Source organism: Marmota monax, unplaced genomic scaffold (assembly GCF_021218885.2).
Source record: "Marmota monax isolate L192 unplaced genomic scaffold, Marmota_monax_Labrador192_F-V1.1 WCK01_AAM20220418_F8-fsc00035, whole genome shotgun sequence".
Taxonomy (NCBI): Eukaryota; Metazoa; Chordata; class Mammalia; order Rodentia; family Sciuridae; genus Marmota; species Marmota monax.
Window position 1 is genome coordinate 5,887,852 of NW_026691961.1, and position 12,669 is coordinate 5,900,520.

General features: G+C 43.8%; 1 protein-coding gene across 1 annotated transcript in view; it reads right to left on the reverse strand.

Annotated features, from left to right (window-relative positions):
- The window catches only part of Ercc4 (ERCC excision repair 4, endonuclease catalytic subunit), a 28,210-nt gene extending 26,209 nt beyond the window's left edge, over positions 1 to 2,001 (reverse strand). The window contains exons 1-2 of the mRNA XM_046440577.2: positions 1,776 to 2,001; positions 231 to 411 (exon numbers count right to left, since the gene is read on the reverse strand). Of these exons, the coding sequence (XP_046296533.1) occupies positions 231 to 411; positions 1,776 to 1,982 (388 nt within the window). The 5' untranslated portion in view covers positions 1,983 to 2,001. The remainder of the gene's footprint in view (positions 1 to 230; positions 412 to 1,775) is intronic.
- Positions 2,002 to 12,669: the final 10,668 nt, after the last annotated feature.

Here is a 12,669-nt window from a genome sequence, read left to right on the forward strand (position 1 = left end):
CAATGATAGTTCCATAAGATTGTGATGGAGCTGAAAAAGTCCTGTGCCTGGAGCTGCTGTCAGGTCATAACACAACAATTGCTCATTTGTTTGTGGTGAGGTTAGTTAAGAAGGACCTAGAGCTACTATGCTGCTCACAAGAAGGATCTAGTGTACAGTTGGGCAGAGCAGACAGACAAAGATAAAAAAGTACACATGGATGCAGACATAATGAGATTTCAAATTCTTACCAGTTATTAAATCTGAAGGTATTCTGTCAGTTAAGAAATCAACCACCAGTATTCGACTTGTTGCAAATATGACACCGCCTCTTGTGTAAACCTCATAGCGATTGTTACTTGCGATTTCATTTGTCACTCGGCAAGGGAGGTGTTCAACTCCTTCTATCTTCAGCTGACTGATAAAATACTCCTAAATCAAATCAAACTCATTAGTAGGCTGTTTAACAAAGTTTTTTTTTTTTTTTTTTGTACTGGGGACTGAACCCTTGGGTGCTTTACCACTGAATTACATCCCCAGTTTTTTTTTAACTGTTTGAAACAGGATCTTGCTAAATTGCTTAGGGCCTTCCTAAATTGCTGAGGCTGGTCTCCAATTTGCCATCCTCCTGCACTGACCTCCCAAGTCCTTCGGATTACAGGAGTGCACCACCACATCCTAAAGTATGTGCACCACAGCTACTGGGCAGTTTTTAATAGACTGCAAGTATTTAAAATGAATTTCTGCCTTTTTCATAGATAATAAACTTAACAGTGAATACACAAGCTAGGCTATTACTTTATGCTGACCAATCAACCCATCTACACTTAACCAGGTAATTTTTTTTGTTGTTTTGTTTTTGGGGTCACACTATGGAATAAATGTACTTCAGTCATTATTAGCACTTTAACAGTCACAACAAAATAACTTTTAAACTCTGGATTAAAAGATTTCTGCTACCTAGAAATGCTTTTCACTCAAGCCAGAAGATAACAAGGGAATCCTTTCTCCATATAGTGTTTTAGGATATTAGTTCTATCATGAACCATCCTAGAGGGACTTTAGAATGTCAACAGGTCCCTTGGCTCATTACCCCTCCAGTTTAGTCTACAAGCACTGGGGATACCTAGATGAAGCAAACGGGGTCCCTTACCCAGAAAAAGTCTGCTGACATTTCTCCCCTGGCCACCTGCTCTATCTAGGGGATGGTCAGACTTGTCTCTCCAGGCTGTGTTCAGGATCAACAGTCCCCAGCACAGTTGTGTCCCCCTTCCATCTTCCTCAGTGTCAGCCCTTCTAACCTCAGTTAACCTTCCCAGGATCCTCAGCTTCCAGCTCCCTCCCCTCTGACATCATGGCCCTCTTCCCCTAGCCCTCCTCCTGGGGACTGTGCTATTTCTCCAGGCCTTCCTCGTCACTACAGGGGTTTCCAGCCTCAGCATCTTCTCCATCACCCTCTGACACCCCCAGAAACACCCTTAATATCCAGCTTTGGGACACCCCCATTATCAGGTTTAGATTCCGCTGCAGACTTCGAAGCCTCCTTTGCAGGGTCCTCCATCCCACCCCCACCCCCACCCCACCCTCCTCCTGTCATTTCCCTGCTCCGCTCAGAGCACCTCCTCTTGTAGGGTCCTCGCGCAGTGACAAGGATCCCACTCAACGCCCTCCCTCGGTGCTCGGACCTGCCTCTGCTCCGAGCCCCGCCATCCCTGTCGCAAGCCTACATCCGCGCCAGGGCCTGCAAGGGCTCAGGGGCCCTCGGCGCCCTGGGGTCCCCTCACTGGCCGCCGCACCTCCTCGGCCGGCTGCGTGTTGAGCACCAGCACCAAGCAGGCCGGGTGGCAGTGCAGCCGGAGGAAATGGTAGAGGAGCCGATCTGCGCCGAGCCCGCGGGCGCACACGACCAGCCCGTCAGTGTCGAGCAGTTCCAATACCAGCTGCCTCTCATACTCCAACAGCGGCGCCATGGCTATCCGTCGAGCCGGCAATCCCGGCTCCATGGGCGCCCTTCCCGGGCCGCGGCCGAACGAAGGCGGAAAGAGCCGAACGGAGACGAACGTTGGCCGAACGCTGCCGAAGAGAGACGAGCCCGCAAGGACGAGCGCTGGCCGAACGCAGCCGAGGAGGAGGCGAGGAAAGCCGAGGCTGGGACGAGTGCGGGACGAAGGTAGCCGAAGATAGCCGAATGCAACTCGAGAGCAAGCCGAAGGTAGCTGAAGAGGAACCGAGGCCGAGACTAGAGTCGCCCGAAGGTAGCCGAAGGAAGCCGAACCCCAGGGCAAGTCCTGGTCAAACCGTGCCGGAGAGGAGCCGAGTGGAACCGAAGATTCTGAGGTGTTAGTGCTCGGGAGTGGCGTCACTTCCAGGCCTCAGGCTCCATCCTGATGCTTCTTGGTACTTTAGACTTAGAACGCAAGCTACAAAAGTCCCAGGAGAGAGGGAAGTCTCAGGTATTTAATCTCCAAACATCGACAGTTAAAAAAAGTGAATTGTTAGTGTTTCAGGTGCGCCTAGATTTTTCCTCAGGATGAGGGTTAGTCTTTATTTTTGAAACTTATCTCCTCCCTCTTAATTTTTATTTATTTATTTTTTAAATTAAACAGAATACCAGCCACTTTGCTTCTAAAGGCCTTGAATACAATAAGCTGTTTTAAAAGTCGCAACCTGGAGTCTCCGCAGCAGCTGCGTCCCGCCTTCCACTAGAGGGACCCCGTGTGTCGCATTTGTCCACACCCAGAGAGGCCTGGTAACCCAACTGGGGGCTGGTCCTGTGCAGGAATCCCCTGTCCCTCCCCACGACTCCACTTTCATCGCTAGAAAATAGAAAATACAACTAAGCAAAAATAAAAATGACTTGATATTCCAGTTACCCAGAAATAACCACTGTTGCTTCATAAATCTGTTTTTAGTCCTTCCCCCCTCCCTAAACTCTGTGCACGTGCACACACACACACATAGACACACACACTCACACAGAGTTCTTTTACCTCTGTGACACAATAAATGATCCTAATCTAAACCCTTAGTTTGTCACTAATGTTAGCAAACTTTTAAACATGATATTAATGTGCTTTCACAAAGTCCTTTGATAGGACTGTTGAGGTGTCTGTGATGTGGGTGTACCATACTTTTTTCTTTCTTTCTTTTTCTTTTTTAAAAATCGAATCCTTTATTAGAGAACACTTAATAAAAGTTTGTTTCTGCCCTCCCCCCATATTATAATCTTTCACTACATATCTTTGTGTAGAAATTTAACTATGTCTTTAAAATACACTTCTGGGAATGGATAATCACTGGAACAAAGAGAACCAATATCTGTAAGGGTTTTCATGACATTCACATGGACACACTGCTCCCTAGAATATCTGCACCCATTGACATTCACACTGACAGATTCCAAGAGGATCTGTCTCTCTACCTTCTTAATATTCTATTTTTTTGTTTACATTTTGTCATGATGGAAACATCAGATAGTAATTCCTGAGCTCTGCTTAAGAGGAAAGACATGGCTGTAGACACAACTGCATCATTTCCCGGGCAACAGATGCTAATCTCTGCAGTTCCACAAGTGAGAATAATGGAGGCCCAGGGAGGTTATGTAATTTGGGCAAGGCTGAGGAGCTCGTTAGTGTGTTTCTCAGATTTAGTTCAGGATTGGGTAATGGGAATTCAGCCCATGTTTAGGGAATGTGTTTTGGAATTGATAATGCTGATGTGTTAGCCTGATTGCCCAGCTGTGGTAGGCAGATGGCTCCTGAAAGACGCCATCCTAATCTGTATGTTATTGTCCATGACAAAAGGGGCTTTGCTAATATGGTTAGGCTGAGGACCTTGAGATGGGAGATTATCCCGGGTTATCAGGTGAGGCCAGTGTCATCACAAGGGTTCTTCTAAAGAAAAAAGAGGGGCAAAAGGGTCAGCACCAGAGGAGATGTGTCAGGGGAAACCGAGGTTGGGGTGATGTGGAAGAGTCCCTTAGCCAAGAAATACAGCTGTTAGGAGTTGAAAATGGCAAAAAAAAAAAAAAAAAGGATTCACCCTGAGAGATTCCAGAAGGATCATCCCGCTGACCCATTTTGGATTTCTTACCTCTAGAACTGGAAGTTAATGAATTTGTATTGGTTAAGCCACTCAGTTTCAGGTAACCGGTTATCTTGTTATAGTGAAGCAATTGGAAGTGAATATACAGCTTTCATTATTTCTACTGCACTGAACTTTAAATGCAAAGTCCCTAGCTGTCAAAACAGAGCAAAACAACAACAACAAAACCACTGATAGGAATATACAGTGAAGCAGTCATTTTGGAGTGTGATTGGTCAAAAAATATTTATATAAGTTTTAAATTCCTATATAGATGGATGCACATGTGAAGATACATATACCCAGCGAATGTTCATTGGGCACTTGGTGTGTTCAGTGGGCACCCCAAGTGTATGTACTAATTTCTGAGAGTAAACAAACTAGGCAAAATCCCTGCCACTATGGGGCTTGTGTTCTAGTGGGGAGCTTGTGCAGGAGGCTATTCATTCATCATCTGTGGGAGGCCAACCTTACGGGTGACTGAGTTACACTCCCCAGCTGGGTGCTGAGGCGCTCAGTCACAGAAATGGGTGTGTCTTGCTACAGCCCCACGGGTGAAGCTATGCTCACCTGTTCCTTTGTAATATAACCCCTTGCCCTGTTTAGAATAGAATCTTCCATGGAAGTGCCTTGTGTGTGTCCCCTCCTCTTACTGTGCCCTTGGGTGTGGCCTACCCAGGTGTCAGTCAACCCGCTGACAGTGGACATCATGAAGATAGACTCAGCCCCCTGAAACCTGACCCCTTGCCTCATTTGAATAGCTTCCCTCAATAAAAGGGGTCAGTGCGTGCTCTCGCTCTCTCTCTCTTTCTGTGGACGCTTAAGGTCAGAGGAGCCGTCACAGCGACCCCAAAGAAAAAGGTATTTGTGACTCTTGTGTGGTTATATCGTGCAGTCCAGTTAGCCCAGTTTAATTAGAGTGACCCCTGAGCCTTTTAGTCACGAGAACAGAAACCCAGCAATCATCATTGTGTGAATCATTGTTCCTTCTTGGACATTTCTACTAAATCTCCAGTCATAGGAGACTAGTCAATTTTTCATGCACCTCTATTAAGTGAACTGTCATGCAGCTATTAAAAGTTGAATGTGGAAAAGACACCCAGTGCCTGTTATGTATAGAAAAGAGCAGTTGTAAACCAACAACGTGTAGTAAAATCCCATTTGTCTAAAAACATCAGAAAAGCGAATTGGATCTTCATGTGGATGGACGGCATGGAAAACTCTGGAATGATACAAAATTTCAACACTAGCAGTGGCCATTGGGGAGTTGAACTGAATGGTTGGCACCAGCATTAGAAATTTAGATTTCAGTTTCTTCCCTCCTGTTCTGTTTGGTTTTTCTTACCATGAACTTATATTGCTTTTATAATAAAAGCAGAAAGAAAAATTTCACAGTGATTGTTTAAATATTTCATCAGCTCTAAGATATACCTTGTGAGTTCTAGATTTAATATGTGTGGTGGGCCACAGTTAAGTGTTGTTATCTACAGAGGCAGACTTTCGTAAAATGTAACAGATTATGTCTACATATTTAATTTTGTTTCTGGGTAAAAGTTTTCACCTGAAAGTGAAGGGATTCTATGAGCCCCCTGCCAAAAAATTACTGTCACAAAAAATTTCCAAATCTTTTAATTTTTTTGTATCTTAGACTGTCCCCCCTCCCCCACGCCCCTTAGACTGTTATGGTCACTGAAACCATTTCTTTCCCTCTAGGCCACTCTGCAGTTTTCAGTTTTGCCCACGTGTGTACCGGGCAGTCACTTACCCTTTGGCCTTTGGCGTGAGACTAGGAATGAGATTAAGCATCATTTCCTTCCTGCCTCGAGTGAGAACTCAGCACCCTCAGTTAACTTTGGCTCAAATGCCACACTTAGTCCACTGTCATCATCATCACTTCAAGCAACTTCATTCCCTACGGTGAGTCTTTCTACATATCCCGGATCATCCCTTGGTACTGTAGGGGTTTGGTTGCAGGATCCCTGCCGATGCCATTTAATGCAGCTGCTCAAGTTCCTTGTACAAAATGGTATGCTGTTTGCATGTCACCTCCTGCTGAGAGCCATAGCCAAGTAGGAATGACGCATGGCAATTTCCTTGTCAGCCTACCCAATGTTGCTTAGAGGGAGGACTCTCCATTGTGGAAATGGGCTTGCCTTGGACCCAGGTCATTTGCAGTGACATTGCAAGAATGTTTGAGAAAGGTGACCCTGCTCAAGGACCAGGGTGGATCCGGGTTTAGGGTGGATCTGGGTTTAGGGTGGATCCTGCTGGGAATAGGGCGTATCCTGCTGCCTCAGGGGCCCCGCTCCTTGAGTTCCCGTGGAGTTCTCGCGGGGTTCAGAGAGTATTTGGGATGCAGAGCCCGGTGGAGATGTGTATTTTCCTCAGAACGTGCGTGTAGAGAGCCGGCGAGAGTCGGGAATAAAGACTTGCTGTTTGAGTCTACAAGGCGGTGTGGTGGCTCGGTTATTTTGTGCCCAGCCAGACTGCGGCAACCTCCCTTACTCTGTACTCTTTGAATAATTTCTAAATGCCATGACACTAGATGTCCTTACTGCATTGTTTGGGGAATGATGACAGGGAAAAGTTTGTCCATGTTCATTACTGATGTAGTATTTGCGAGTATTGCCAGTCTGAAGTTGGTTGAATCCGTGGTTGTGGAGCCCACAGATACAGAGAGCTCCATACACTTGGCTGGTTGCTGAGGATTCAGGGATGGGAAGGCCTCCCTTTTCTTGGAGTTCTCTCTCAAAAGGAGGCCACTGACCAAAGAGCCTGTGTTTAATAATCAGGTGCTATGAAGGAAAAATCCAGGGGTCCTGAGAGTATATGATAAGGGAACTTCTAGTTTGGCTGTCCAGAAAGGCTTTCTGGAGGAGCTGACGGTTGAGCACAGCTCTGAAGCCTGGCTAACTAGGGGGAAAAGGAGAGAAACTTGTTTTGGGCAGAAGGAGCTGCAAGTGGAAATTCCTTAGGACATGAACGAGCCCATTTTTGGGAAGTGATCCCTGGGCTGAGCGCCTCTCCTAGGGCTGGTCACCAAGGAGCTTCTTAGAGTTTGCTGTGGTGGTTTAAGGGCTCAGCTGGAGCTTGGGGTGGGATTGGCAAGTGCTGGGTGCTGAGGCTGGGAAATAAATCTTCTTTGGACTGCTCTGTGCAGGAGCAAACAGGTAACCACCATTGCAAGTGTAGTTCCTAGGTTCTGTGAAGTGCTCACTATACATTAGGGGAGGCTAAGCAGTTTTCTCACTTTATTCTGTAACTCTCTGAAGCAAGTGCTAGTATTTTCTTTGTTTTTCAAATGAGGAGTCTAGACTCATAGGTGTTGAGTACCTTGTCCAAGGCCGCCCAACTATGCCTGGGGCGGAGCCCAGGCTAACTGACTTCTAAATATGTTAATCACTTTCTGGCTTCTGGCTCCTTCAGATGTCTAAAGGCCTTACATGCCACCCCAGTGATTTAAATTTGAACTTGTGGCTCAGATGATTCCCATCCTTCTGTGTTTAAGCGTGCCTTTAGCATAAAGGCAAAATGTTTTTGGATCACTGCCTCATGATGAGAGTAGAATTTTTATATCCAGGATTGAGATAATACTTTTTAAAAAGTTCCTATCAATTCAGCAACACTTGCACATACATTGTGTCTTATCAATGTAACAATTTCTAAAACACTAAAAAAAAAAAAAAAAAAATTTATGCCTGCACTCACAGTGACTCAGGAGGCCCAGGTAGGAGGATAACAAGTTTGAGGCCAGCCCATGCAACTCAGTGAGAACATGTCTCAAAATAAAAAGGGGTAAAGTGCCCTTGGGTTCAATTCCTTGTATCAAAAACAAGGAATTTTTTTCCAGTGTCTATCTTTAAAAAGCCTGCTACTGATTCCATTTTCAGACAATGCTTGGTACACGTGGGTCTAGAGAAGCAGTGTATATTATTTGGGGTTCTCCAGAGAAATAGAATCCAGAAGATGTAGATATCCATAGAGAGATTTATTATAAGGAATAGGCTCACATAGTTATGGAGGCTGACAAGACCCAAGGTCTAAGGGGTGAATTGGCAGATTGGAATCTCAGGAGACCTGATGGTATGTATCATTCTGCTTCAAAGGCCAGCAGACTCAAAACCCAGGAAGAACTGATGTTTCAGTTCAAGCTGGAAGGCAGGGAAAAACACGAATTGGGGAGGGTAATATATTTAGTCAGCTCATTGATTTCAATGTTAAACTCATCCAAAAACATCTCCACAGAAACATCCAGAATAATGCTTGAGCAAACACATGGGTGCACCATGTCCTAGTCAAGTTGACCCATAAAATGAACCATCATAAATTGCAAGACCTCTGGAGGTCTGCCCAGGACCTGAGATCCATAGGGGCCCCCACTGGTGAGTTTCACTCACATTGATTCTCTGAAAATAGGGGACCCAGTGGTACATATCAGTTATGTTAATTCTCTGAAGATGATGTCACCTGAATTCTAATGATGCTGTATGAGGTTCACTGAAGGAGGATTTTCTATTTGGTTAACTAATTATTACTCATAGAGGCAGAAGGAATTTAATCATTAAGTGAATCTTTTCTCTTGGAAATAAGGACTTTTGATGACTCTGCAATTAAATTAAAAACATTTTTACTGTTTGACAAGCCATTCATCATTAATGGAAAACGGGAGGAAAAAAGGTAAGAATGAAGTTGAACGTGAAAACTAATTACCTGTTCCTTTTTGGAGCAAGTAGTTTTTTCTAAAAATGATAGTGGTTCATATGGATCAGGCAATTAACCTTCTGTAGGGATTGATGTGGAGCCCTGAGGAAGCTTTTCTGTGGAGAAAATAATACCTTCACACGGCAAGCTTTGCAAAGTATTTTTTTTTCTTATTTTTGGAAACATTACTTACTGCATTGTCCTTTTTAGCATATATTTTAAGGGGCAGGACCAGCTACACAATTTGTGGGGCACAGTGCAAAATGAAAATGTGGGGTGTCTTGTTAGAAAATCATTGAGATTTTCATGATGGCAACAGCAGAGCAATCAGCCAGACAAGGGCTTTCTGAGCATGGGGCCCAATCTGACTCTCAGGTCATGGGCCTGGAAGCCAGACCTGAGAAAGAGCTTTGACCTTGAGAAGGTTTGTGCTAAGAGTTGTCTTTTTTCAGCAGACACTGATGATGTTGTTGAAACACATTTGCCTGATTTGGAGTTTGGGCCTCTTGCAATGGGGTAATGACTAGTGCCATTCCCCAGGCAACTCTTTCATAAGGGGACTTTGATTTAGACTTCAGATGCTTTTCCAAAGATGGTTCCTTTCCTTACAGTCTTATAGAAGTGCAGGGTTGGTAGAAGAAGACATTAAATTGCATCTGATTATTGAGCCATGTTACTTACAGTGACCTGCAAGTTAATGTTAAAAAGTAAATAAATCATGCATTTTTATTTTAGGACTTTGCTATTGAGGTGGAACATGTGAAATAGAATCAAGTCTATAAATTATAAGCAACACAAAGTTATTATTCCAAGGACACATGTAATAATAATAATACTATGATAATCAAAAAATTCCAAGTGACAATGTTTTGCAGCAAACCCCCAAGACTATAGTTTCTTACAACTGATTTTCATAAATGAAAAAGGAAAGGTGCATAATGGTGTTATAATTTACTGCCTTTTGTGGATAAGGTATATATATATATATATACACACACACACCACACACACACACACATATACATTTTATAGACTATGCTTGAATAAGAAATATTTGATTGATTTATGTTGCATATACATAGAATCTGGCACGGCATGTATCAACTAACAGTACTGGTTTTCTGTTGGAGGAAATCGGAGACATGGGAATGAAGATGAAAGGGAGAATTTTTTCATTGTTTATCTTTTAATTCATTAATTTTTGTATGTTGCACTAAATTTTGGGTTAAAAGCATGAGTTTTGATAAAGAAAATCACACACACACACACACACACACACACCAGGGAATTTTATTCCGCCATAAAAAGAAAATGAAATGACTCGGCACTGGAAGGAAAATGGATGGAACTGGAGACATCATAAAAATTCAAAGGGAGCCCAGTAGGAAAGGGACGAAGGGGGGGGGAGGCAGAGGAAGAGGAGAGGTGCTGGGAAGTGATATTGGCTAAATTATATTATTATATTGTGTGCATGTATGGATATGTAGCAACACATGCCATCATTATGTACAACTCTGATGCACCAGGGAAAATGCAGGGAAAAAATAAATAAAAGTTTGGTAAATAAATAAATGCATCTAAGTTATAGCTCATTTGAAATAAATTCTGTTTTGCATTTCTTCATGGCCTCGTCCTTTCTTGACCCCTGAAATTCTTGATTTGGAGTGTTTTCTTATATTTTTCTAAGAAATACCACTGAGTGAAGGTTATTTCTCAATTACAAAAAATAGGTTTCGGAAATTCAAGTTGGCTCATCTCAAAGGTGGACACTAGATCTAATCATTGCCCATTTCTACTTACACAGAAATATATGATAAACAGCATTGACATTTACAGTGAGAATGATGTTTGGAAGCCAAGCAAGTAGTTAAAAGGAGGAAATAGGCTGATAGTTTGTGGATCATTTCAGTGGGAGAGATAAGCTTGTAGAATAGCTTATTCATGAGAATTGCCCTTTAAGACAAATAAATCAAAAGGCTGGCTCATGGTTCTTTATCCAATCTTGAAAAAAATCTATTCTACTTCCAGACAGATTCTTGCAGTTTAACCATAAATTCTTACCAGAGAACATAATGATCAGTCATTGAGTGTATGCTGTGGTCTGCCACTCAGAACCCTCCTGCCCCTCAAGTCCAAACAGGCATTCAGCCTCCATCTGCTTGAAACGTTGGAGGGCAGGTCTTCTCCTCTGAGTCTCTAAGACTTGCTCCAATGAACAAAGCCACTTTACCCAAGAATACTTCTTCCTGGGCTGCCAGATACAATTTGAATAGACACACTGATAACCGGCAGCACCCCACAGTGGTTTCCTATGGGGTATAAACTATTATAGCAGCAAACAGCAGATCTATCTATAAATTCCTGGACACTAGTCTTATCAAAAGGTGCTCTCTGTATCCTTGGATCTGGGTGACCTTTGTGACTACCTCCATGAACAGAGTGTGGCAGATGTGATGCCGTATGACTTCCAAGGTTGATTCACAAAGGGCCATGCCAGTTTCCCTTGGGATACGCACTCAGAGATACTTTAGCTGCCATGTAATGTGTCTGGCTACCCTGAGACCACTATTAAAAGAGAGAGAAAGGAAGAGAGGGATGGCTGGCTGGCTGGGGGTCGGGGTGGGGGGAAGTGGAGAGACTGAGTCATGCCCAAGGGACCATAGAAGTATTAGATCCCTAGCTGATTGTGTATTCTCAGCCCTGCAACCAGACACGTGAATGAAAAAACCTTTGTGATGGTCCCCATCCCACCTAGTGTCTCACTGTAATGTCACAAGACACCTCAGTGAGATTTGTCTAGCTGACCCCAGCTGACCTCCAGAGTTGGAGCAAAGTGATTGCTATTATTATTGTTTTAAGTCACTGTTTTTTTAATACACATATATTTTTAGTTGTTGATGGACCTTTATTTTATTTATCTATATGTGGTGCTGAGGATCAAACCCAGTGCCTCACACGTACTAGGCAGGTGCTCTACCACTGAGCCACAGCGCCGGCCCTTAAGTCACTGTTCTTGTTTGTTACCAACCAGCACTGGAATACAGCTGCTTGCCAAATTTTGTATCTTTTGCTAGAGCAGATCAATATCTCCTTAGAAACATGGCAAATATGTTGAATTTCACCCCCTTTGAAGAGGAGGACCAGAAACAGTTTCCATTTACAAGCATGGGCAAAAGTGCACATTTACTGACTAGTCCCAGGCAAAACTTAACTTTTCTGCTCTATGCCAAAATACAGATCCAAAGGTCCTCTATCCTGTGGACATCCTATTGGTCTACTATACTGGTGACATCATTGACATTCCAGATGAGCAGCATGTTCCACACTTTGGAATTCTGCTCTGACCCATAAATAAATGTCTTGAAAGGGTATGAACTTTGTGAGGGAACGAGGCAAGAAATGAGCCTCTATAGGAGATCCAATTCATGGCTCCATCTTGGGCTGCATGACCTATGCCGATGCTGTGTATTAAAGATGTCTGTGATGCTGATGGACACCATATGGATTTATGGCAAGTCCCTATAGGAGACCCACAATGCAGGTTTTAGAGCAAGGCCATGCTACCTGCATTGGAGAATTACACCCATTTTGAAAAGTAGCTCCTAGTGTACTACTCAGGCATGGTAGAAAAAGAGTACCCCACTCAGGATAGCAAGTGACCATGTGGTCAGAACTGTCTATCATAAGCTGGCTTCTGCCAGGCTCACCATGTCCTAAGGACAGGAAACTGGTAGCTTGATAGAGCAATAATGTGACCCGTGGAAGGTGCAGATGGGCACAGCTTGGAAGGGATAACATTTGGGATACAATCTTTCAGGACACAGTCTACCCCTACATGAATCACCAGTGTGTGGTGGTGTCTCCCCATGAGGTAGGACAGATCTGGGAACTAAGGGGTGGTTCCAA